The sequence below is a fragment of the Chenopodium album genome, chromosome 24 (genome assembly GCF_948465745.1).
Source record: "Chenopodium album chromosome 24, dcCheAlbu1.1, whole genome shotgun sequence".
NCBI classification, from domain to species: Eukaryota; Viridiplantae; Streptophyta; class Magnoliopsida; order Caryophyllales; family Amaranthaceae; genus Chenopodium; species Chenopodium album.
In genome coordinates, this window is record NC_137857.1 from 16,410,581 (window position 1) to 16,434,187 (window position 23,607).

Here is a 23,607-nt window from a genome sequence, read left to right on the forward strand (position 1 = left end):
AACATTATGAACCTTCTTTCTCAATTTTGTGGTTCTTCCGGCCAAATGATTAATCTTCAGAAATCCTTTGTCAAGTTTAGTCCGAATACTCCCCATGACTATCGGGATTATTTAGCTCGGAGTCTTCGTCTTCAATCGCAGCCCTCTTTTGGAACCTATTTGGGCCTTCCAATCGATCTAGGACGCAGTAAAGTTTTGGATTTCAAGTTTCTGATTGACTGGGTTGCTAGCCGATTATCTACATTTGCCTCTCTACGGTTGTCTGCAGCGGCAAAATTGGTTATTATTAATTCGGTGTTGGTAGCTTCTTTTAATCATATTCTATTTGTTTTTAAGATTCCTTCATCTATTGCTTCTCATCTTGATAGTATGCTTGCTAGTTTTTGGTGGAGATCTTCAGGTTCCAGGACAGGAATAGTTCTGCGGTCGGCTTCTCTCCTTCACTTACCAAAGGGGCTAGGTGGACTGGGTCTACGTAGTATTGGATGTTTTAATTCGGCTCTCCTAGCTAAAACTGGATGGAGGATGGTGCATAATCCTCAGTTGCTTGTTTCTAGGCTCATGGTTTCTAAGTACCCCACTCTTTTTGCTTTGTCGGCGTCTCGGATTACCCGACCCTCTTGGGGGTGTCGTGGTTTAAAGTCAGCCATGTCGGTTGTGGCTAAAGGAGTTCGTTGGAAGGTGGGTTGTGGTACGAACGTTCGTATTACAGCTGATGAATGGGCTCCGGGGGGTTTAGTTTCTTTTAAGGATGGTTTACCTGAGTCGGAACTCCCGACTCATGTGTCTTCTATTATTGATCTGTGTTCTAACGCGTGGGACTCCTCGAGGGTCCATCGACTTTTTGATGATCCGATTGCTAGTCGGATTCTTAGTCTGGATCGTCCGCAAAATCTAATGGACGACTTTGTTTATTAGAAATTCACCAGGGATGGGTCCTTTTCCACAAAGTCAGCTTATTTCCTTTTTCTTCAACAGGAATCCTTGACGATTCCTGTAGGGCCCACTTCTCCTTCTTAGTGGCGGAAATTCTGGGGACTTCCTATTCTCCCTAAATGGAAGATCTTTGCTTGGAAAGTAGTTCGTTCCGCTCTTCCAGTTGCTTCAGCTCTGTCTGTAAGGGGGCTTTCAGTTGATCCTGTATGTTATTTTTGTCGTCGTGAGCCGGAGACGGTTGCTCATTTATTTCGGGACTGTGATTTCATTAGCCTTCTCTGGGGCCGTAGTTCTGTAGGTTTTCAGAGGCCCGGTCTACATCGCCTTCCGTTTCTTAACTGGTTTACTACTATGGTTTCTTTGTTTGGTGCTACTAAGGATTGGGTAGGCCTTATCAACTTCTTCTCTATTTTATGGGCGATTTGGCTTTCCCGTAATAATGTTCGGTTTCGACAATTGGATGCTTCTCTTGCTGAGGTATTGAGTCTTGCGTCCCAGTGCTGTGCTCGAAGTCAGCAAGCTCAAGATTTTCGCCTTAAGTCCTCTAGTGTGCCTCTTCGTCCTAGGCTATCTGTCACGACTTTTTCTGCTTTCTACGATGGGGATCCTCTTTCGGCTTCGGATATTTGTTTGCTCTGTGATGGTTCTTGGTCTTCCGACAACTCCGCGGGTGCGGGTTGGATTTTTCGGGATTGTCTTTCCCCTTTGGTGCTTGGTGGGGGTGCTCGCGCTTCTCTCTCATCATCCGCCTTACATTCGGAACTCCAGCCTGCTTTTGGGGTTTGCGTAGTGCCTACAGCAGGGGTTATCGTAGGATCCTTATTTACTCGGACTGTGAAACCCTGTGCTTGATTCTAGGCCGCCGTCAACGGAGTGATATTTCTTTATGTTGGTTAATTCAAGATATCCATGTTCTTCTTTCCATGTTTGAGGCTTACAGGATTCTAAAGGTTCCTAGGTCGTGGGTTTCCCCAGCGCATTGGTTGGCTGGGAAAGCTCGTGCTCGGGAGTTTCTTTGTTGGTCTTTTTAAGTTGTTTGTTTATTTTCTTTGTACTCACTGTCAAAAAAAAAAAAAAAAAAAAAAAAAAAAAAAAAAAAAAAAAAAAAACAAAGAATTAAATATACATGGTTTCAAAAAAAAAAATAGAATTAAGTATACATAGTAACTTTTTCATTATCAAATAACAATCACAGCTACACTTTTACACAAGTTCACAAGTTTTAATTTACATGACAGGGAAATTCAAATCTGAATTTTGGTCATCCCAACTATCTACTTTAGATTAAAGGGATGAGAATAAGATTTTGAGCTGTTAAAAGCCGCTAAATCTAGGATCCTGTGAACAGCTTCTGTTGGATGAAATTCATCCCAGAAAGCATATTGATTCCTGTTTTAACATGGTATTAATAAAGGAAGACATTTTTTCGCCCCACTCCACAGCATGCTCTCCAATTCTGTCAGCCCTGCAATCCATAGGTGATTACCAACATTAGTAGTCCTAAGATGATCAAGTATGGGTCTGTTCTCTTCAGCTTATTTTCAATTCGTTCAAATCTTATCTTAATTTGCTTCTTTCATAAAATATTTAGTTCAGTTCAGGTGAGTTCAATTCAGCTCCAATAAGTTCAGTCAGCTCAGCTCAGCTCCGTCAATCAAAACAGCCCTATATATACATGAAATGAATGTTAAATGAGGTTAGTTATTTTATAGGCTGCTACATTTTTTGTTCATAGTAACTTATAATGTCTCATAATAATAAATAAGCGTCGGACAATCATCTGGACCAATTTTAAAGAAAGGACATTTGCAGGAATTCTAGGATTTACTACCAAATAACATTTCTTACCAAATTGCATTTGGGAGGGTGACATTAAATTGAACAACCAAGGTTCTTAGCCTATGTTAAACATATGAACCACATCATTGTTGTAGGTAACACATTTATCAGCAAGCAGTCGAACTGCTGTTTTCTGAGGAGTGCAACCAATTTGCCCTACTCCAGTCAGACCTTAGCCCTTGATCATATAATGCATGTATAGACGGTGTTAATGGGCTAATGGCAACATTCACATGTACTCTTATTTCAAAGAATAACATCGTTAAGCAAATCAAGTCCTACTGTCTAACAAATGTTTGAGTTGCTTTAGGCAATCATGTCAGATTATTAAGAAGACTACTCACTACTGTATGCAAAACAAACACGTTAATACTTCCACTACTACAACGAGTAATTCATAGTTGATCTCGAGGATCAATAAACACCCTAATTCGCTCATATCTTTGTGATATTTAAGGAATTTGTGTTGATACGTAATTTTGGTGTAACCTTAGAAGGCATGGATGAATATGATAGTACCCCGAGTGTATAATGGATATCTTACTATTTGTCCCCTCATGGGTATACGAGTAGTTCGGAAGAAAGAGATAAAGTACGGAGTATATATAAAATCCTACCAGAATTTGCTTTGTGTATTGGTTGATGACAATATCAGCATAAATTTGGGGCTTGAATTTGGACTGACTTGGGTAAGTTGGATTGAGGTAATTGTTTACACAGTCATTGCTTCTTAGGGTCTTTGCATAAGATTGAGAGAGAGAGCGGACTGCGACTGAGTTCCCAACGGAGTGGCCTCGAGCGAAGCGGGAGAGAAAGCAACCCGGTGGTGAATCAGAGAGGAAGGGCAGCCCTCGCCCCGGTTGTGAGTGAGAAACTTGTTTCGAACGACGGCTGCTAGGGGGCTCACTGACCGGACAGGAAAGAAAGCCAAGTCGATATAAAGGGATGGCAAAACATTGATTGGCAAGAAGGGGAGACCTGACTTTCACACGCATGAAAGCGAACGACGCGACGGGGGTAACAAAATATAGCAGCTGCCCACGACTTTGGTCGTAGTCAGTTTAAACAGCTTGTCCTTCTGGTAGCTCTTAGGGTTGCTGAAAGTGTGCAATAAGATAAGGAAGCAGGATCAGGATCCGTCAGCTTGAATTGAGGATTTCGGACTTTATTAATGAGAATGCAGGGGAAATGAAGAGTAAACTGCGGAGATTGATCAGAAAAAGGCCGAGTAGCTGCCGGTACTTCCTGGTCGGGAGTTGGTCCCACAGGTGGCCGGATGAAACCCAATAAAGGAATCTTGTTTCATCAAAAAGTGATAGCGCTCGATGGCCCGAGGTAGAGCACTCAATGGGCTAGGGTGGCCCCCATTTCGCCTTACCAACCCCAGGGAAAATCCGAATACAGGCCTAGATCGTTTGTACAGACAGACTTTTTGGGTGCTAAGATCCAAAGTCGAGAGGGAAACAGCCCAGATCGTACGCCAGGACGCGAGGCAAGGCTTATCTGCTCGGGATAGACAGCTAGCGGACTACGACTGAGTTCCCAACGGAGTGGCGATCTCCTCCATAATACGTACTATATTTCGCTTCGTGGCTTGCAGGGCCTGAATCGAATGCTCGAATGTACCTTGATTTTTTGTAAACTTCTCCCCCGTGGGGTTGGGGGGTGGCGTTGGGTTAGAAGTTGATCACTCTGAATCTGGATGAGGTAGATAGCAGAGTTGACCCTCATAGTGATACACTAGCTTACTTAATACTCCCGGCCTCGGTTTTATAAAAATAGTACTCCTTGGCCTCCGCCCCTTTATTAGATTCCTGTTTTGTCCAGTCAACTGCTTAAAAAAAGACACGGGCTCGAAGATCCGAGGAAAGAAGGCGGCAGCTGCTCTCGCTTCGTGGCTTGCAGGGCCTGAATCGAATGCTCGAATGTACTTGCTTTTCTTTGTTGAACCTTCTACCCCGCTACTTAACGCTCCATATGGTTATTATCAGGCACATCCAATTACCACTTCCAAAGCCTTTGTAAAGTGTTGTTGCAACTCCGTCATATGATTCTGCTGCAAATGTCTCTTGGTGATTCCGAAATTCCGTACCTATAGAGTGCAGATTGAAATCTAAACCTCCTGTCACAATTTACACTGCTCATGAGCTTTTTACAAAGGAAATAAGACCAAATTAGAGGAAAAACATATCAAATATGATAGTCATAAAATGATATTACGCGTCTTAAGAAAATAATAATAGAAAACATATGGCATAAAAAAAATGGAAAACATTAAGAAAAATGCAAATATATTTGTTGTATGGTTGAAAAGGAATAAGCTTGGGTGATCAACCTTGCCTCACTTTTAAGTCCACTTTCAATTTCCAAAATCGTTTCTATACCCCTATCCCTAGCCAAACCGCTTCAACCCTTTTTAAGACCTACCGACCTTCGTGGGGGTTGAGTCATTACCGGTGGAAGGAGATCAAGTCAAGCCTATTGAGCGAGCTAGTAAAGCCAAGATGTCGAATAGCTTAAATGTTTTTATGTTTATTTCTTCCAGTTCCTTCGAGGAATTTCGAAATATTACCTTGAAACCTCATGCATCCACGACAACCAAAAGCTGCAAAAAGCACAGCAAAGCAGGAAATTGACATCGTTCGGCCAAACCAAACATCTTTATTGATACGATGGTAAACTTAATCCAAATATTCTAAACATAGTACACCAATTAAACAAAGAGCAAATTCACCAATATGAAAAATGATTTACTACATATAATTGAAATCATTTGCTTCAAAACATTTTCCCAACACCATCTTGCCGGGGTACAGACTCATGGAGCTCCATTTGCTTCCAATTTCCAACCATTGCTGCCAACTCGCTAGTCTTATCAAACAGGCCAAGCAGGCCACCCGTATGTATAAACAGGACCCTTCTTCCTTGCCACTTCTCAGGATTTTCAGTCATATCTTTCATTAATCCAAAAGCAGCTTTTCCACTGCAAGTGATAGTCAAGCAGCTTAATTTATACTGTACTTAATGCACTTGACATATCTACATGAATATTAGATAGGGATTTATTTTCAATTTGGCTACTCAAAGTAGAACACTAACTCAAGAAGATATGAAGGATATAACCCTTACAGAGTTACAAATGCATAGCAAATAGAGAAACAAAAGTGTGATAATTTCAATCCGTCCTGCGTCTGTTACTCAATGTTTTATTCATAATGGTCGTTAAATTATGAGATTTAAGCACCTGATATACAATAGATTTACAGAGAGAGGGGACCTAGAGACACTTTAAAAGTGGCTTTCACATAATCAAACAACCCTGATTCATATTTATATTACGAGCAAGAACTAAGAGTATGATCAAAGCACATAGCATTACCTTTTGCATTTTACTATTTTACAAAAAAAACTACTCCCTCCATTTGACTTTGTTAATACTGTACTATCTCTATAGATCCCAATGCAAATGAAATCTAATACTCTACCAATAAAAACATGGGGAAAAACTTATATGAAATCATATTTGATTGGTCTCGATATGTAATTTCATAACATCAACCTTTTGAGATTTTTTATCTACATATTTGAAAATTTGCTTATTTGTTTGCATTTGAAACTGTAAAAAGTGCAACAAGAGTAACAAAAAGAAACAAAGGAAATAGCAATATGCAAATATTATGTTTTACTAATGTCTGTACATACCTGTAAACTGGATCAAGAACAACACCAGTAGCAGATGCAATTTCTTTAACAAAATTAAGCTCCTCTTGAGTGTTGATTGCATAACCCAGACCTTTTGCCTGGGGATTTTACAACATCAGCAATCAATTATGTTTAGAGGTTTCTTGATACATCATTAGTGACCGACGATTCATATTTAAAAACCAGTCAGCCCCCACAAAGAACTTAACAATCATAATCCTCAACTACATCCCCAAAAAGAAAGGAACTAAACCAAATTGAGAAATTGCATCATTCATCTCATGCTCCTTAATTGACTTTCCCTCTAAAAAGGTATATCCAAACATGGCACATTGGAGATTTATTTTTACAACTTTCAATTATCAGCAACAGAAGCCAGCTTTCCTGTCTGAAAACACACAAACAAATATCCACATATATGTAGAGTAAAATACAATAATCACCATACAAATAGTCACCAAGATCTCTATCAAGAGTTGTAATCAGAAAGACAGATAAATAACCTAGATCTCAAGTGTGCATTTTATAACCAACAAAATGTTAACTAAATGGAAAGTGAATTGGAAATGTAGTCCTGGTACTTTTGCAAGGATTATCCATCCTTTTTTGTAAAAAAAGGCATGTAATCCTCCTATCAGTTTAGTAGAGAAACTAGACTATAAAACTAGTAAGAAAAAGCAACTTTGCATTCTGTGTTCACAGAAATTATACATCAATCAAACATTGAAACTAACAAATAAAAGGAAAAATTGCTCCCATTAATCTGAACTTCGCTTTGTCCGCCCAAATTAATCCCTACTTTGGATTATTTCCCATCACTCCCAACTTTAGGGGGTATTAATTTTTATTGCACCCAAATGACTTGCAACCGGTTAATCAGGTAAACATTTGTGAATTAGTTTTTTTAGCACACATGTCAATATGTAATTGGTTGAAAAAAATAGAGAAAAAAAAAATTCTTAAAGCCAACCCAGCAGCTGCCCCACCTCCACCACCACACGAACACCACCGACGCACACCCTCCTCACCACACCACCACCACCGACGCACTCCCTTCCTAGCCATTACTATAGGAAAACCCATCGCAGGCCTAAACGACCGTTTTCTCACCAAAAATGGCCACAAAGCAACCCCCTTCCCCAAAATCGACCACGAAAATTGGCCACAAATGGCCGAAATTGGCCGATGATGGGGCTGAATACCCTAAACTGGCCAATTTTGGCCGTTTGTGGCTGATTGTCGCCTGTTGCCAATGGTTAGGGGAAAGGGGCGAAATTCGACGGGGGAAAGGGGAGGAATTCGAAGGGGTAAGGAAGGTGTTTGGGCTGCTGGGGAGGGGTTTTTGGGGGTGGGGAGGGGTTTTCGGAGGTAGCTGGGCCGCCGGGGAGGGGTTTTCGGGGATGGGGCCGATTATCTGGCGGGTGGGGGTGGGGGTGTGGGGTTTTCCGGGCTGGGCATGGGTGGTTTGTGGGTTATTTTTTTTGTTTTTTTATAGCCAATCATAGGCTGACACGTGTCTATTAGGTTGGATGACCGGTTGGGTGCAATAGAAATTAATACCCCTAAAGTTGGGAGTGATGGGGAATAATCCAGTAGGGATTATTTTTGGCGGACGAGGCAGAGTTCAGATTAATGGAAGCAATTTTCCTAAATAAAAAGAGAAATAAAATTGTTAAGGCGAAAAAAGCGGACATACATTATAAATGTTTACAATGTCACGAGAGCTAATTCCTGCATTAAGTCCATCGAGGAGACCTTGAACAAAGTTATGGAAGTAATCTGGATCATCACAAACTGAAAATGCATGAACCTGCATAGCCAAGCTACCTCAGATTATCAAGTCCAATTTTGGTAACCTCAAAATCATGAATTACAGACAGCGTGACAAGAGAGACCTACTTTTGCCTTCAAATTACTGAGCCATGCTCCCAATGACAGACCAGCAATTGTACCCCCACTGACCATAATGTGAATTTGAACAATATTAATAAATTATTATCAATCAAATTCACAAATGGCATATCACTTGAGCTTTGTCCAGATTTTGGAATGTGTCTCATATATTTTCGATAAGAAAACAAATTTCAATGGACAGTAAAAAAATAGCCACAAAAGAAGAGGAGCAGAACTGCAGAAGTCAACCAAAAATCAAGGCAAAAGAAGGAAAAAAAAAAACACTCCCTCTTGAAATATACTTTGTACTTTATACTTGCAACACACATTATTGTCACGTTATTTGAGGATGTGATTAGAAAAAGTAAAAGGACATATTAACTTATAAAATTTAAATCCTAACAACTCAACACTTTCTTCTTATCGATGGTAAAGTCTTCCGTTTACTTTGTCCATTTACCTAGTATAATATCTTCCTTAAAGTGCGTGCTGCTGCTACTAAATAAAAATGGGAGGAAGTATAAGAATGGGACGTGTTAGAGAATGCTCAAGCCCCCAAGTACATGAGCCAAATTGAAGCTAAATACATCGCTGCTTTCATAAAGAACCACAGTAGACTCCTAGCCACGGAAAACATATTGTTCCTTTCTAACCAAATCAGCCACATATTAGGAAAAGTATCCTGCCACAAAAACTTCTCCTTTTGCCTTCTGAACTCCAAATATTGTATCTAGAGATGACCCCAATGAAAAAAAGCACTCCAATGAAATCTAATAATTGCCTAATTTCAAAGATAGAATGACATAAACATATGATACTTTGTCTCCTCAGTCCTCACTAAAAGACATAAAGGCGGTGTTTGTTTAATGGGAAAAAAGGAAAGGGATAGGAATAAGGGATGGGATATCATAGTTGTGATATTTGTTTAGAGGGATGGGATAGGGATAAAATCCCTTATCCCACAAGTCCTATGCCTAGGGAGGGGTGGTATAAGGAAGAGGGATAGTATTGGGAATAACAAGACCTATATGCCCTTAATTAAAAGTAATCAAGGACGAGGAAAGAAATAGTAAGGGTATATTGATAACTTTTCTACTTCTCATTCCTATTTCCTATTCATACCAAAGATGGTACAATACACACTATTTCAATCACCAATTCCCTATCTTGATCCCACACTCTTATCCTACTTATCTTTATCCCTTATGACAAAAGCCCCAAAAGTACACATATGCGGAGAAAATTTGTCAGGTCTTACACAATAAATGAGTTTGTTTAAAATTCCCAAAAAAATGCCTCACGTATGCAACAAATATGATCAGCTGTTATGATGGATAGCTTAAGGACTCAATAGGCATTACCCATACTAGCAATTTTCACCCAGATTTTGCTTTTAAAAGTCCATACCATATTTGGCTGCAAGCACAATGTTTGTCAAGAAAGCAATTTGAATGGTTAAAAAACAAAGTACTCCCTTTGCTCACTACAATTTCTTGTTAGATTTGGGCAAGTATATTAAGGGGTTTAGTAGGGTGGCACTCTTTTTGTAGAGAGAGGGGGAAATAAGAGTAAAAAAATATTAATTGGTAGAGAAAGTTGGTGGTTGCCTGGTGGAACCACAATATGAAATAGAGAGAGTATTAGTTTTTTTAGTGAGTATCAGATTTTGTTGTTTTTGGACCGTGTTGATAAGCATTGTCAAATGACTATCTTTAGACACGGAAGATCCCAAATTGCCAAGGCACAAAAAATATCAACAAGAAAAGATATATAGCCTCTAAGACAGGTCACTCATTGAAACTAAGTCATGGTGGCTTAGTTTCACGGTCCGGATGTTTTGCTTTGATCGTGCAGTGCTATCTTAGCAATGGTGCAAGCCTTGTCTAAAAATGGACAAGGTGATCAAGAAGAAACACAAGTGAGCATCAAATAATTCGAAATGCATTCTAGCCGATTGGCGATAGGAGTGGGTGAGATGGACAAAACTGGGACTGAGTCACTGAGTTTCTACAGCTTAAGGTGAGTTTGTAGTTGAATAATAAATGCATTCACACAATATCAATAAAGGTCTAACAACATCATAAGCATTATAGCAAAAACAACAGGGAGGAAGCTTTTCATTGATCATTGCTACCTAAAGAGCTTCTTTTTGGATTTATATTATGTTCCTAGTGTAGCTCATCAGATTAAAAAATTCATAATGATACTCCCTCCGTCCCCTTTTGATAGTCCCTTATGGACAAATTTTAGTCCCAAAATGTTCACCCCATTTGTTTTTTCCAACAACCATTAATATTAGTTTTTTATCAAAATTTCATCCAATTTGCAACTATATTTGTGCAAATTTAAATTTCCAATGTAAATTTTGTTTTCCCGTGTACTTTTATTACTTTCTCTATCTACTTTTTTGCATACCCCAATGTTAATTTACTTTTTCAATGTACTTTTACTATTCTGTGTGTTTCCCGTGAAAAATGCCCATAAGAGACTATCAAAAGGGGACAAAGGGAGTATATTCTAAGGCCTAGAAAACTTAAGCAAAAGACCTACAAAGCATTTAATATAGATAGAGGAGGTTGGATTCTAACACTTACGCTTTGTTTGGATAGCAAAGAAGGAAGGAAAGGAAGGGGAGGGAAAAAAGAGTAAGGGAAGGGAAGAGAAAGGGAGGGGGAGGTGAGCTCCATTTTCCCTCCAAATCTCTTCAACTTTGGAGAGATTATGCTTATTAAAGAGATAGGGAAAATGGATCCCTCCCTCTCCTTCCCCTTCCTTCCCCTAATTCTTTACCCAAACAAGAGATTTTGCCTCCCTCCCTTTCTCTTCTTTTCTTTTCCTTTCATTTCTTTCCATCCAAACAAAGTGTTAAGGGACCTGTGCAGCAGCAGGGTAAACCAATGCCTCCCCAAAACCCATAGTGCTCAATGCACATTGAGGATCTTTTGCTTGGAAACAAGGATATCACTATCACATTCCTTAAGCGGTGCAAGTTGTGCCACACTCATATTAAACGAGAAAGGTCACACACCAATCACAAAAGTAAAAACTAATACTTCCTCGGTTTAATATTAGTTGTAACATGACAGTGGGCATGGAGATTAAGTAAAAGGGAGTTAATGGGTTTTGGTCCCCACATGGGGTATGAGATTAGACAAAGAAGCCTTGCATAATGAAAGAGGATTTAGCGGGTTTTGATCCACACATGGGTTACCCTTGGTATTTTGCTAGGGAAAATTATTAAAATTAGTAATGTTGCAACTAAAAAGCATTGATTTTAGGGAAGGGTTGCAGCTTAAGAGACCGGAGGAAGTAGATAGCAATAACATTTTTGACTAGTTGTTCACAGTAGCAATTTTGCAAATGGTGTTTGCTCAAAAAAAAAAAAAAAAAAAAAAAAAAAATTGACTTGCTTCTATGCTAACTCCTAACTCCTAAAGCAAAGCTAAAGGTTATTCCTTGCAAAACATCTAAAATAATCTGTCACAGATTACTGAATGGTAAGTGAAGAAAGAAACTAAGGATACGAATAAGAAGAAACAATGAGAAATAGAAAGGTCAACAAAGATGGACGTACAGAAACATGGAGAGAACAGTAAATATGCTGTGAAAGACAGAAAATATGATTATGGCCTGAATTTTAGTTGTATTTTTGTGAGCTTGAAAGTCTTTTCCACATACTTTTGCAAATGCATTACTAAGAAAATAAGAAATTCTATTAGTTTCTTTGTGGATATGGGTGGACTAGATAATGGCGAATTAAAAAATATCAAATTGTCAATCTCAAACTTATACAAATCTGCATAACTAATTATTGTAATTTCAGATATGTATACTATCTGTAGTATCCTATTATTTTGGATTTGGAAGTGACTTGATTCATCAAACATCGAGTAGATTTTTAAGCTTCCCTGTGAAGTGTGAACTTATGTGCAAGCATTTATTTCCTTTTGTAGAAATATGCAAGATTATTTTTCCTGTAAGAAAATAAGCATCAAGAAAATTGTGTTTTAACAACAGCATCATAAAAGGTCAATTCACAACAAAATAAGTCCACATAAGTTCAAATAAGTTCCCATATAAGTTACAAAATTTTAAATAAGTCCAGTGAATGGGTTTTCAGGCGAAAAGAATAAAGCCAAAGGAAGCTCCTACACTCTTGAGTTAAATTATGGTTTCTACCAATCTTTAAAGAACTATCATTTGTATTTGATCAACACTCTGTATGAACTAGTACATATTAGCTACCAAAACAGAGAGATTAAGGACACAAAACGGAGACTAAGAGAGGAAGAAGGATTAGGGAAGAACAAGCAAGATATGTTTTTATAGGTAACTCATATCCAATTAAAGCTTAGCCAATATTTGAGAGGAATGATACTCTCCCCACGAAAAATCTAAAAGCTAACTAAAACACTCAATAATGATCAACTTGCCTTCTCTCTCACTGGTTTCTTCTTTATATACCATTTCTATGTTTATGAACTGACTTTCTTCTTCAAGTTTATTCTACTAATAATCACATTGCCTACTCTACCCCTCCCCTTTAGCCAAGTTCATTTTATAACCCTGTCTGTCTGGATCTAATCTATAAGACATAAAGCACTAAGTTTGAATCAGAAATCTGGACTGAATCTAGTCTCAAGATTTGTACAAGATTGTAGTATTGTACAGACCTGCCACATGCTACAACAATGTCATCAAAACTTCTCGATTCTGCAACATTATGAAGCTGCTGCTCTATTTCCCTGATTGCCTCGATATAACCCCTGAAAGTCAACAGAAGCACACGAGCTGATTCCAATGTCACAACGTTAAAGGACAAACAAAACATGCATCCTTTTTATACGAACAAACATACAGAACAAGAATGGCAGAAACAATGACCATTTGAACAGTAACTGTTTAAGAAAGCAAATTCAGGATACATTCTTCTGGATATACTCGAAATGAGAGACAAGAATTAATAATGGACAGTAACTATATAGATCAGAATCATCAGATACAATCTAGTCAAAGTGCTATGTTCTGCGACAGAAAGCAAAGCAGAAGATAGGATCACCCATTGAACTCAACAATTTGAACAAATAAAGTTCCATTGTAAGTAAAACCCCACATTTTTATTTAAATAATCATCTGAGACAGGATTGATATTTTTATGTATTTTTGAAGTAAAATCATATTTTCCATAGAGCTTTATTTCTTGGAAAGATTAAGTTGATTTCTGAAAGAGCTTACATATGATAAAAAATATTTCCAAAGAAAATTATGACAGAATGAGTATAACAATGAATTTATGAGAAATAGCTATGTAATCCAAATATATATATTTTTTAACTGCCCCATTTTGACTTGCACATTTGCCAACGCGACACTTTGACCAATAATATCTTTGATACTCTATAACTAATTAACTATACATTGAGGCGATTCTAACAAGGACCAACATGACTATGTTTGATCTTATACATAAAGCAGACAAGCTAAATTACATAGCTATGCTATGTTTGATCTTATGCATAGTAATAGCATATGTGAACCCCACTTTTCTTAAATACCGTGAAAAAGTGTGTGTTGGAAGTATTTGTCCACCCACTTCACCCCAATAAAAGTAATAAATAAATGTTGCCTTAGCCAAGGATATCAGGTTATATTTTCTCCTTTTCTTGAAGGACTATGTCAAGTGAAAATTCATGAACAGAATGTTACCAATGTAGATAAGTGACATTTTCTTTCACAGGAACCTTAGTAGAGAAGAGGACTGTTGTATTTTTATAGGGCTTATAGTTGATCACTTATTCTTAGGAACAACATCTAACTCGAAGGAACCAATAGTATCTCACCAAGTTCCCAGAGAGTTCGAACCTCCAACAGGAATAACATATGGTTTTCTTCCTTCACTTATCAGCCTTTCTTTCAGCACATTCGTCAAAGCCTGCATGAATGACAAAGATGGCACCCAAAACATGTTTATTTAGGCTATTAATCCATGCTTTCCAATTTTCACATAATCTTGTATGCAGGAGAAAGGATACTGAATAAAATTACAAGCATGAGCTGTACACAGAAAATTCAGTAGTTGCACGTCAAATCATACTTGATAAGGTTCTACAGAGAGAGCATAAAACTGTACATTCTAGCCTCACAGCCTTGCAGTTAATTGGACAATGTATTCCTATAGCACTTACAGAGTGAAAAATTATAGAAGTACATACTGTTAATTTTCAAATATGAGAGAACTTTGTCATCTCACATTCTTAATTTACCTTGTCTGCTTATCATATGAAGCAAGAAGGGTATTGGAGAGAGGAGACAATGAAAAGAGTCATCATAATTGTACTTTTATTTTTCTAAATCTGCAACAATAGCCATAACACTGATAAACCACACTGCCCAGTCCTTATTACTAAGTATTTACTTTAGGAAGGCAACCTAATCACAAATTTTAAAGGTTCGTTTGGCATTGTTGTGGTTTTCTGTTTTTGGTTTTTGTTGTATAAAAGTATATGATATATGTCACATAATTAATCAAAAATTAATTAAACTTATTAAAATCATAATAATTTTGAAAACTGACAACAAAAAAGTGGAAACACCTTTTTCTTATTTCCTGTTTTTGGTTTTTAGTTTTCAAAAAAACAGGAAACTGAAAACCAAAAATGATGCCAAACAAGCACTAAACTTTAAGTTTTTGTTTGTAATCTTTCCTTTCTTTCCCTGAATTCATCAACAAATATTGTTTCTATCTCACATTTTTTCTTAATGAATAAATAACAAAGGAAAAATTGAAAAGAATAATCACCCCTTTGTTCGATCTACTCACAACAATCCAACTTTTACAAAATCTAGAAATAATCCCACCTTTAAATCCTATCTTCTCAAAATATTCCCTTGTCCAGTTTTCTTAAGTCGGTAACCGATTAAAGAAAGTGACTTGCCACATGTTGCCTTCTAATTTGTCCTATATTTTAAAATAAACAATAAAACAAAAAAAATGATATTCAGCATCCCCTTTCCCAGCCCCAGCCTAAACCAGCACCACCCCCCCCCCATGGCTACCCCCCTTCCATGTCAGAGCTTGTTTTGTCGGGGTAGGGTTTTCACGGGGTGGGGGTTATGGGATGGGAGTGGGTTTCTGGGTGGGGAATTTCAGGATGGGGGTGGGTCTCTGGGTGAAGAATTTCAGGATGGGGGTCGGTTTCTGGGTGGAAAATTTCAGGGTGGGGGTGGGGTTTCAGGGAGGGTAGGCAGGTGGTGTTGGGGCTACCGAGGAAGGGGGTGGGGCTGCCGGGGAAGGGGATGGGGCTTTGGGAAAGGGAAAGGCCAGACAACTTTAAGGTTGTGTTAATTTTAAATGCTTGAGATGACCCATGTGAAACCTGAGGAGTTTATCCTATGCAATGGCTAATAAGGTGATTGATTCCGATAGCATCTTTGATTAGCTAATTTGGCCCCTTGACTTGTGACCATATCTAGGATGTTGGTAGTTGCCTTGGAAGTTACTTGTATGACTTACGGCTTCGTAAACCATATATGAGGAAAGACCCTCGGAATTGAGCATTGAATAAGTGCTTCGCAATAGAAAAAATCCAAAACTAGTTGTGCAATATGTCACGTCTTTAGCATTTTGAGAAGAGATGTGGGTTAGACACTTTAGAAACCCTCACAAAAGCACACTCATCCTTTAGAGTGATCTAAGGGTTTATGCTAAAAACAATCATGATTCCTACAAAAGTGAACACAAATATTGCTAGGTTTCACCTTCTTTCTCTCTAAGTTTTAGTTTACTTGCTTGAGGACAAGCAACAGTATAGGAGAAGTTGATGAGCGGCATTTATGGCAAGCAACTATTTCATTTGGTTGTTTAAAGTTTAGGTGATGAATAAAATTGCGTGGCCTGTCCATATAATTCTAGGTTAAAAATATTAAGTTCACGCATCAAAGACACTAAATTTCAGTTTCCAAAGAGCCTAACGTGCATGATCCATATTTCTAAGCCAAAAGGTTGATAACACTTTTCCAAGAAAAAAGAGAAAAGGGCAGTAGATGAGTGCATCACTATTCTGAGACATATAAGGCTGTTACTGAATGATGTTGCTCAAAGATAACAAATCTTCTTTTAATCATCAAGTCAAATTGTCACTCAGCAAAGATGTAAATCTTAGATATAAACTTAAAGTTTGACTAACATTCAAATTACTCATAAAAACAAATAGAATAAGAAGCCAGAACAAATAAAAGAGATAACAAAGCCTAGAACTGTGAAGACTTCAACATACCACACTTCCAATTTTTGCGTATTCTTCTTTTGAAACAAGTTCAACATGAGCTCCAACTAAGCGTTCAACTAACAGATTGCCAGTTAAACCTGGATCCTTATCCAAAAGAGCCTGGCACCAAAAGCTTCGAGATAAATTAACAATAATATAAATAAAAAAAAAAAACCAAGATTAAAGCATATTTCAATTGAATTGGCAAACCTTGGAGGTACGTAGTATAAGAAAACAGTCAAGATTCAGATACTTAGCAGCCACTGCAGTTGCACGACAGTGGTTACTCTGGATACCGCCAATTGATATAATACAATCAGCACCCTGTGCCACTGCATCTGCCATCAAAAACTCCAGCTTTCTTACCTTGTTACCACTCAACTGCATACCTGAGAGATCATCACGCTATAAAAAAAAATAAATAAATAAATAAATAAAATAAAATAAAATTATAGATGTTCTTGTCAGATCAAATGGTTTATGTGTGATTTCAAAACAGAACAGAATTTACAGACGAAGAAAAGGGGAATAGGAGAATATCAACTAAACTTTGGTGGTTGAAGTTGGGGAATTACAAAAGAGTAAACTTCCATCCACTATATATTGATGCTAGGGTTGACAAAGAAAACAGACTAAGCCTGCCCTGAAGAAAGAGTTGAATCAGTAACTGCCTTATGAAGCAGGAACACAACCAAATTTGCTAGACATACGTTATAATATCATTACTTTGGCATTGGTAGTCCTAATCATTCACTATAAATAAAGTTTAAAAGCTTCAAGGGGATAACGTCTTCTTAGTAAGGCATATATGAAAAGCTCAATAACTGTATTCACCACGCATGTACATACCCATCTTAGAAGAATTACTGGACTTCATAAGAGAAAGAAAAACTAAACATTATAGGTTGGATGTTTTAAAGTTAACTGATTATTTCTTACAAGATTATAATGAATATTATCCCATACATGGTATGTTTCACATGCTGCAGTACAATTAACTAAGAAAAAAAATTCCTGTATTTAGCTTCCAGAATGACTATGATACAGGACTAGTGAGTGTATAAAGTGGAAGGTTAATGACTATTTTTTACAGTCAAATTGACTAATCAAGTCATTGCCTTAAAGGTAGAGGCTATATAAAACCATAGGTGACATTCATATTCATGCAAAGGATTTGTTGAATGTTTTAAGGTAGAGGTGTCCATATGTAAAACCATCGGAGAGATTTATATTTTCCTAAAATAGTCAATGAGATAGAAGGAAAAATAGAGAGTTCCTTTATCTATATTACAGTATACCATTGGAAGAAGAATCAATCAAAGCATTAATCCCATAAATAGGGTCGGCTACATGAACCAAAATTGGTTATTCCGTGTGGTCATCCACAAAAATCTTTTGTGGATAAGGACCATAATATCAAAACCACCGATAGCAATAGCTGCCGTTAGCTTACCACCAAGGAATTCATACTATGTTAAAGATCTTGAAGACTTGAATATATAATGATAGATTGGATTAAGTTCACATCAATCCAAGCCTCATCGCTTTTACCCCTGCCATGGTGAGGAGATCACTCACCAAAATCAATAATATGTATATATGTGTGTGTACTGTACCAAAAGAGATTGATTACACCAATATAGCCACTATAAATGATGGTCTCACATTAGAATTACTATTACACATGGTCAAAAGAGCACATGATGCAAATTAGATCATAACAAGATGATAATTCTTAGATTGGTCCACCTTATCAGAAGCTATTAATTTCAACTTAACACGCTTGTCACTATATAATTTTATTTTATTTATAGAGAAAAAGGGTAGAAAATGATTAGGAAAATTTGTCAATGTTCCACTCTTAACAAAAAATCGAGCACTATGATAATTTATCTAAAAATAGACGCCTTTTAGCCAGCTTGCTGAGTTACTATGGATAAATGGTAATATAGTTTATCCGAAGGCTACTTTTGCCCATGATTTTTTAGTAAAGAAGCATGATAACTATGCAATAAAGGAAAATCGACAATCATGGTGGCAAAGGCGGCATATAAATGATTATAAGACTCCTATAAAGAAATGGGCACTGAAGAACCAAAGCCATCATTCCAACAAATATAAATTAGTATGCCATTACTTTGGCTTTTTCAAAATTACCAAGGACTAAATAAAGATGGCTATCTGAATTATGTCCATTCCCTATTCATCATACAGTACCAGGCAGTGATTACATGTCATATTCAATGCGAAACAACGGGTAATTGAATGAGTAAGGTTGCATACATCCAACCCCCTTCAATGGCATGGACAATCACCTCTGACACTGGGATAATATTAGGTTATAGTTCCGGTTTTCTAATTAACAAAAAAAAATTTAATTCTCTTTTGCTTCACCAACCAATCCAAGTAAATTTCATCAAACAATTTACAAATTTTAATAACCCATGAATCCAAACAAAACAACCCCAGATGCCAATCAACCTAATTAATCACAATATTCACCAAAACAATCCTAAAAACTATAAATTAAAGCAGAGAAACAATAAAATTAGAAAGAACAAAAAAAAGACAATACCTTCAACCAAACTTCAGTATTGGGAGGTAGATTAGGGAGATTCCATTTGTGAATTGGGGTAGGAAGCTGCAAAATATGTGATAAAAGTAAATTACACAATACAATCATGTGATCAAAGTAAACCCAATTACACAATATAATCAAAAAAAAGGGAGAAAGTGAGTACATGGGCAAGAGAGAAAGTATGAGAAGGAAGGGGGGAAAGATGAGTGGCCCAAGTAGGAGGATCGTAAGGTTGCTTAGCGAGGAAGCCGAAGGCGGTGTTGGTGTTGGTGTCGGAAGCCATGGGATTAGAGCAGAAGATGCGGTGCTGCTGTGTATGAAGGTGGTTGCGAGTGGCTTTGATGACTCCGACCTGAATTAGAGCTGATGGTGCAGCTACTACAAACATTTGTGAATTGTGATGTGCATCACACTAAAGAGAGGTTGATCACTTGATGTGCATTTACAGTTTTTTGTATTTTTACCCGTACTTTTTTAGGGAGTTAGCCAGGGTTAAGTATTGGCGCATAGCTGCTAACATGTAAATAGCAGCTACACGACAAAAGAGTAATGAATTTTTTTGTCTTTCTAGTGGTATAAATATTATACCACTGTTACCTATAATGGTTATAAATAGTACTATTAAAACAATCTATATTATAATAGTATAAATTACATGTATAATAGTATATTAAAAATACCACTGTGAGTATAATGGTGCATTAAAAGTACCACTGAAACGATAAAAACTCTAAAAAATTATGTGAATTTACAAGTTAACCCTCCTATATACATTCCAAATCAATAGCAGCTATGCGCCTAGTTGCACTCGTTAACCTCCGTCCCTCAATGACTGACACGTAGTGGTGTCAGTCGGGTTTACGATTCGGTTTATTGGTTTGTAATGGGTCATTTTATAACGGGTTAGATTCATTATCGGATCAGTTCGGGTCGGTTCGGTTCGGTATTTTTATTACAGTTTCTTTCTGAGACGGATCCTAATAGGGTTGGGTTGTTATCGGTTCAGATCATTATCGATTCGGATAAAACTCGATCTATTTAATAACGAGTTTGGTTCAAAACAAATCGGAAATAATAAAGACTTAAACAAGTTACAATAATCAAGTAATGAATTAGAACGAGTCGAGTTGTAAACTTGTAATTTGTCGGATCATAAACACGTTATATTTTATTTTATATTTTTTTGAAACATCATGAACACGTTATATACTTATAGTAATAATGATTACTTTATTAGTTGTATACTTATATTTATATTTTGTTTTCAAGTTACTAATTTACATAATTTTCATTGGTCGCTCAATAAAAACACGGATTGCAATCCAAACCCTTCAAAAAAATAATCTCACAACTGTTGATTAAACATATCTTTAATCTAATGCCTCACATTCACCTCCCCAAAATCACTGCCCAAGCTAAATTCAAACCCTAAAATCCTCATATCTCATTTCTCACACTCACCTGTAGTGCTTTAGGAAAAACACTTTCTCTCGCTCTTAATTTTCTATCATTAAGGGTTACAGACTTACGGGATATAAATGGTTCGATCATAACCGGTTACGAGTTGTAAACGGTTCGGTCATAACAGGTTTTGGGTTATAAACGGTTCAATCCTAACCAGTTACGAGATGTAAAAAATTTGGGTTTATTGGGTTTTTGTCGAGTTTAAACGGTTTTGGTTTACAATGGGTCGGGTTGCTATCGAGTTCAAAAGTACTCGGTTCGGGTTGTTCTCGGTTTCGGGTTGTATTTGTTCGGTTTGATAACAGATACGGTTCATTAACGGTTCTCAAACATTCTGATCAATTCAGTTTCAAGTTTTTAAAAAACGGGTCGGGTCGGTTTACGGTTTTAAAATAACAAGTTCTTAACGGTTCGGTTCATTTCGACACAGTTCGGAACGGTTCAGATTCACTAGTTCAGGTCGGTTTTTGACAGCTCTACTAACACGCTAAAAAAACAATTTTTTTAAAAAAAAACCTAATTTTGAGCTCGGACGTCCAGACGATATTCTGAGTTACTACATTATTTTCATGATACAAATTTTTAATAATACGAAGTATTAAATTTTGGGTAATGATATTTGTAACACCCCCAATTTACTAACCAATAATAAATAAGAATTAAAGGAAAAATAAACAACCTTTAAATAAAATTGCGGAAGCATACACCTAAATCAGAGGTATTACCGCCACACTTGACAACCTATCAAGTGTTAAGGCTTACAAAAGCGTAGGTTTGGGTAGTCTTAAAAAGGGCATATAGGACAGATGATTTTTTTCTATGTGCATTGTAATTCAATCCTTTGGTGCTATGTATTTTTGAATGTAGTGATTATGCAAGTTATATTTAATTGTATATGTTTTATATAATCGTGCAAATTGGGGCGTTGTGATCACCTAGAGTCATGTAAGGATTAAAGAATACAATATAATATAGATCAATTTGTGATGATTTGTGCAATGTAATAGGTATATATGAATGATCATTATGTCAAGCATGTACTTATGTGACTGTGAATTGTTTATGCTTATTTAATGATATAATTTAATTGGTGCTTTGGGTTATTAGTAAGGTCTACATTTCTATTATTTGATATATGCTTCAGTTTTTGCAACCAATGAGTGTTTATTTGAGAAACCTTATGATCGAATTAGGAATATACTTGGAGAATTGATGAAAGATTTGGTGATGATAAACTACGTGAGAGGAGTGTATGAATTTTGCTTTGATCAAGCCGCCATACTTTAAAAAGAGTGGAGACCTTGCTTTTCTGTAGAACTAGGTAGTGAAAGATAAGTTTTTGTTGCCTTGAATTGCCATGAGAATTTGAGGAGCCGCATAAACTTGGTGAAAAGAAAATAGAGACACGATTCGTGAGACAATTGACTTTCGTTGGGAGAATTTGAAAACCAAGTTGGAGAGAAGAAAATTTTGAGGAGCCCATGGATTCATAAACGTGGAAATATTAATCAAGCCTTTTGGGTTAATTAATGTATTAACAATCATTATTGATTTAATGAATAGGGTGTTACATGATTACAGTAGTTCGATAAATTTATACTTGAAGAGTGAGGAGAATTATAATGGACATTTGAGGATTCTGTTGACATTTTAGGGACGACTTTTAATATGCTCAGTTTTCGAAGTGTGAGTGTTATTTATGAGAGTAAGTTTCATTTTTGGGACAAAAATTCAAGTGGTGAGTAAGTGGCCTATACCTAACAATGTGACCGATATAAGGAGTTTATTAGGATTAGTATTTAAGGAGGTTTGTGAAGGACTTTTGAGGATTGCTGTATATACCTTGATGAAAGAGAGTTAGTTTGAGTGGGATGAGAAGTGTAAACACGTCTTTTAACTCTTAAAGAATATTTAATCGTTGCACTTGAAGTTTATACTAGTATTTCCAAAAATGAGTTGTGGTGTGTGTTGCAACAAAATGGGAAAATGATAATGCTTCTTGCCAAGACAAATCTTATAAGACCAATTTCCCTACCATGATTTTGAGATTGCGTATATATTGTTTACATTGAAGATTCATTCGAAATATAGTTTCTTTGTAAGATTTTTACAGATCTTAATAGCCTTAGGTTGTTGGCTAAGGAGAGCTAAAGGGATTATTGAATGCCATGTGAATTGAACTGGTTATATTTGAGAAAATTATAGTGAAGCAGGTTGAGAAAAAATCATTGCATAAAGAAGAGATGAAAGAGAAGTGCCTAATTATGTTATTGAGGTGAGTTACGGGGGCGTAACTCTTTTCTTAAAGAGGGTTAGAATACGGTGTAATTCCACACTTTTTACCTCATTTATGCTATTTATTGCTTAAGTTTGTAGGATTTTGCTTAATATTATACATTATTATTGTGTTTACATGCAATTTAAATATGTAAACCTTGGCCAAGTACAAACTTATTGAGTATAAATTTCAATTTGTTGAGTATACATGTTGAGAAGCAAGCAATTTACAGCAATACAAAACACACAAGTTTGAATAATTTTGAGGAGATATGGTTTTTGGGTAAAGTTTCGAGGGCAAAACTTCTTTTAAGATGAGTAGATTGTAATCCACCATATTTTCAACTTAATTATGAGTTAAAAAGGGTAATTATTCAATACCCCTAATATTTTTATTTACTCTAACTATATATTTTATTAAGATTGTTTTGGTTCTTTTAAATCTACATGTTATTTATCTACTTTATGTTTCGAGAACGAAACTTGTTTTAAGGAGGGTAGATTGTAATAACCGAATATTTTATGATTTAATATATTATGTTTTATAAAAAAATAGTTATTTTTATTTATTAAATAACTTTTCTAATCTCATATTTTTAATTTAGAGTTCGGAAAGTTTTAAAACCCTATTTTATTTAAATATGACTCTAC

At 36.6% G+C, this 23,607-nt stretch overlaps 1 protein-coding gene and 1 pseudogene across 1 annotated transcript; one reads left to right on the forward strand and one right to left on the reverse strand.

Annotated features, from left to right (window-relative positions):
* LOC145610612 (uncharacterized) overlaps nt 1–23,607 on the forward strand; it is a 149,414-nt pseudogene that overhangs the window by 73,652 nt on the left and 52,155 nt on the right.
* LOC145611240 (bifunctional D-cysteine desulfhydrase/1-aminocyclopropane-1-carboxylate deaminase, mitochondrial-like) lies at nt 5,398–19,626 on the reverse strand. Its single transcript, XM_081666550.1, has 10 exons — nt 19,379–19,626; nt 19,213–19,278; nt 16,848–17,042; nt 16,647–16,757; nt 14,211–14,302; nt 13,044–13,136; nt 8,377–8,434; nt 8,174–8,287; nt 6,478–6,575; nt 5,398–5,758 (listed from the first exon to the last, which is right to left on the reverse strand). Exons 1-10 carry the CDS (start codon nt 19,601–19,603, stop codon nt 5,554–5,556), a joined length of 1,257 nt encoding a protein of 418 aa, XP_081522676.1. The 5' UTR covers nt 19,604–19,626; the 3' UTR covers nt 5,398–5,553.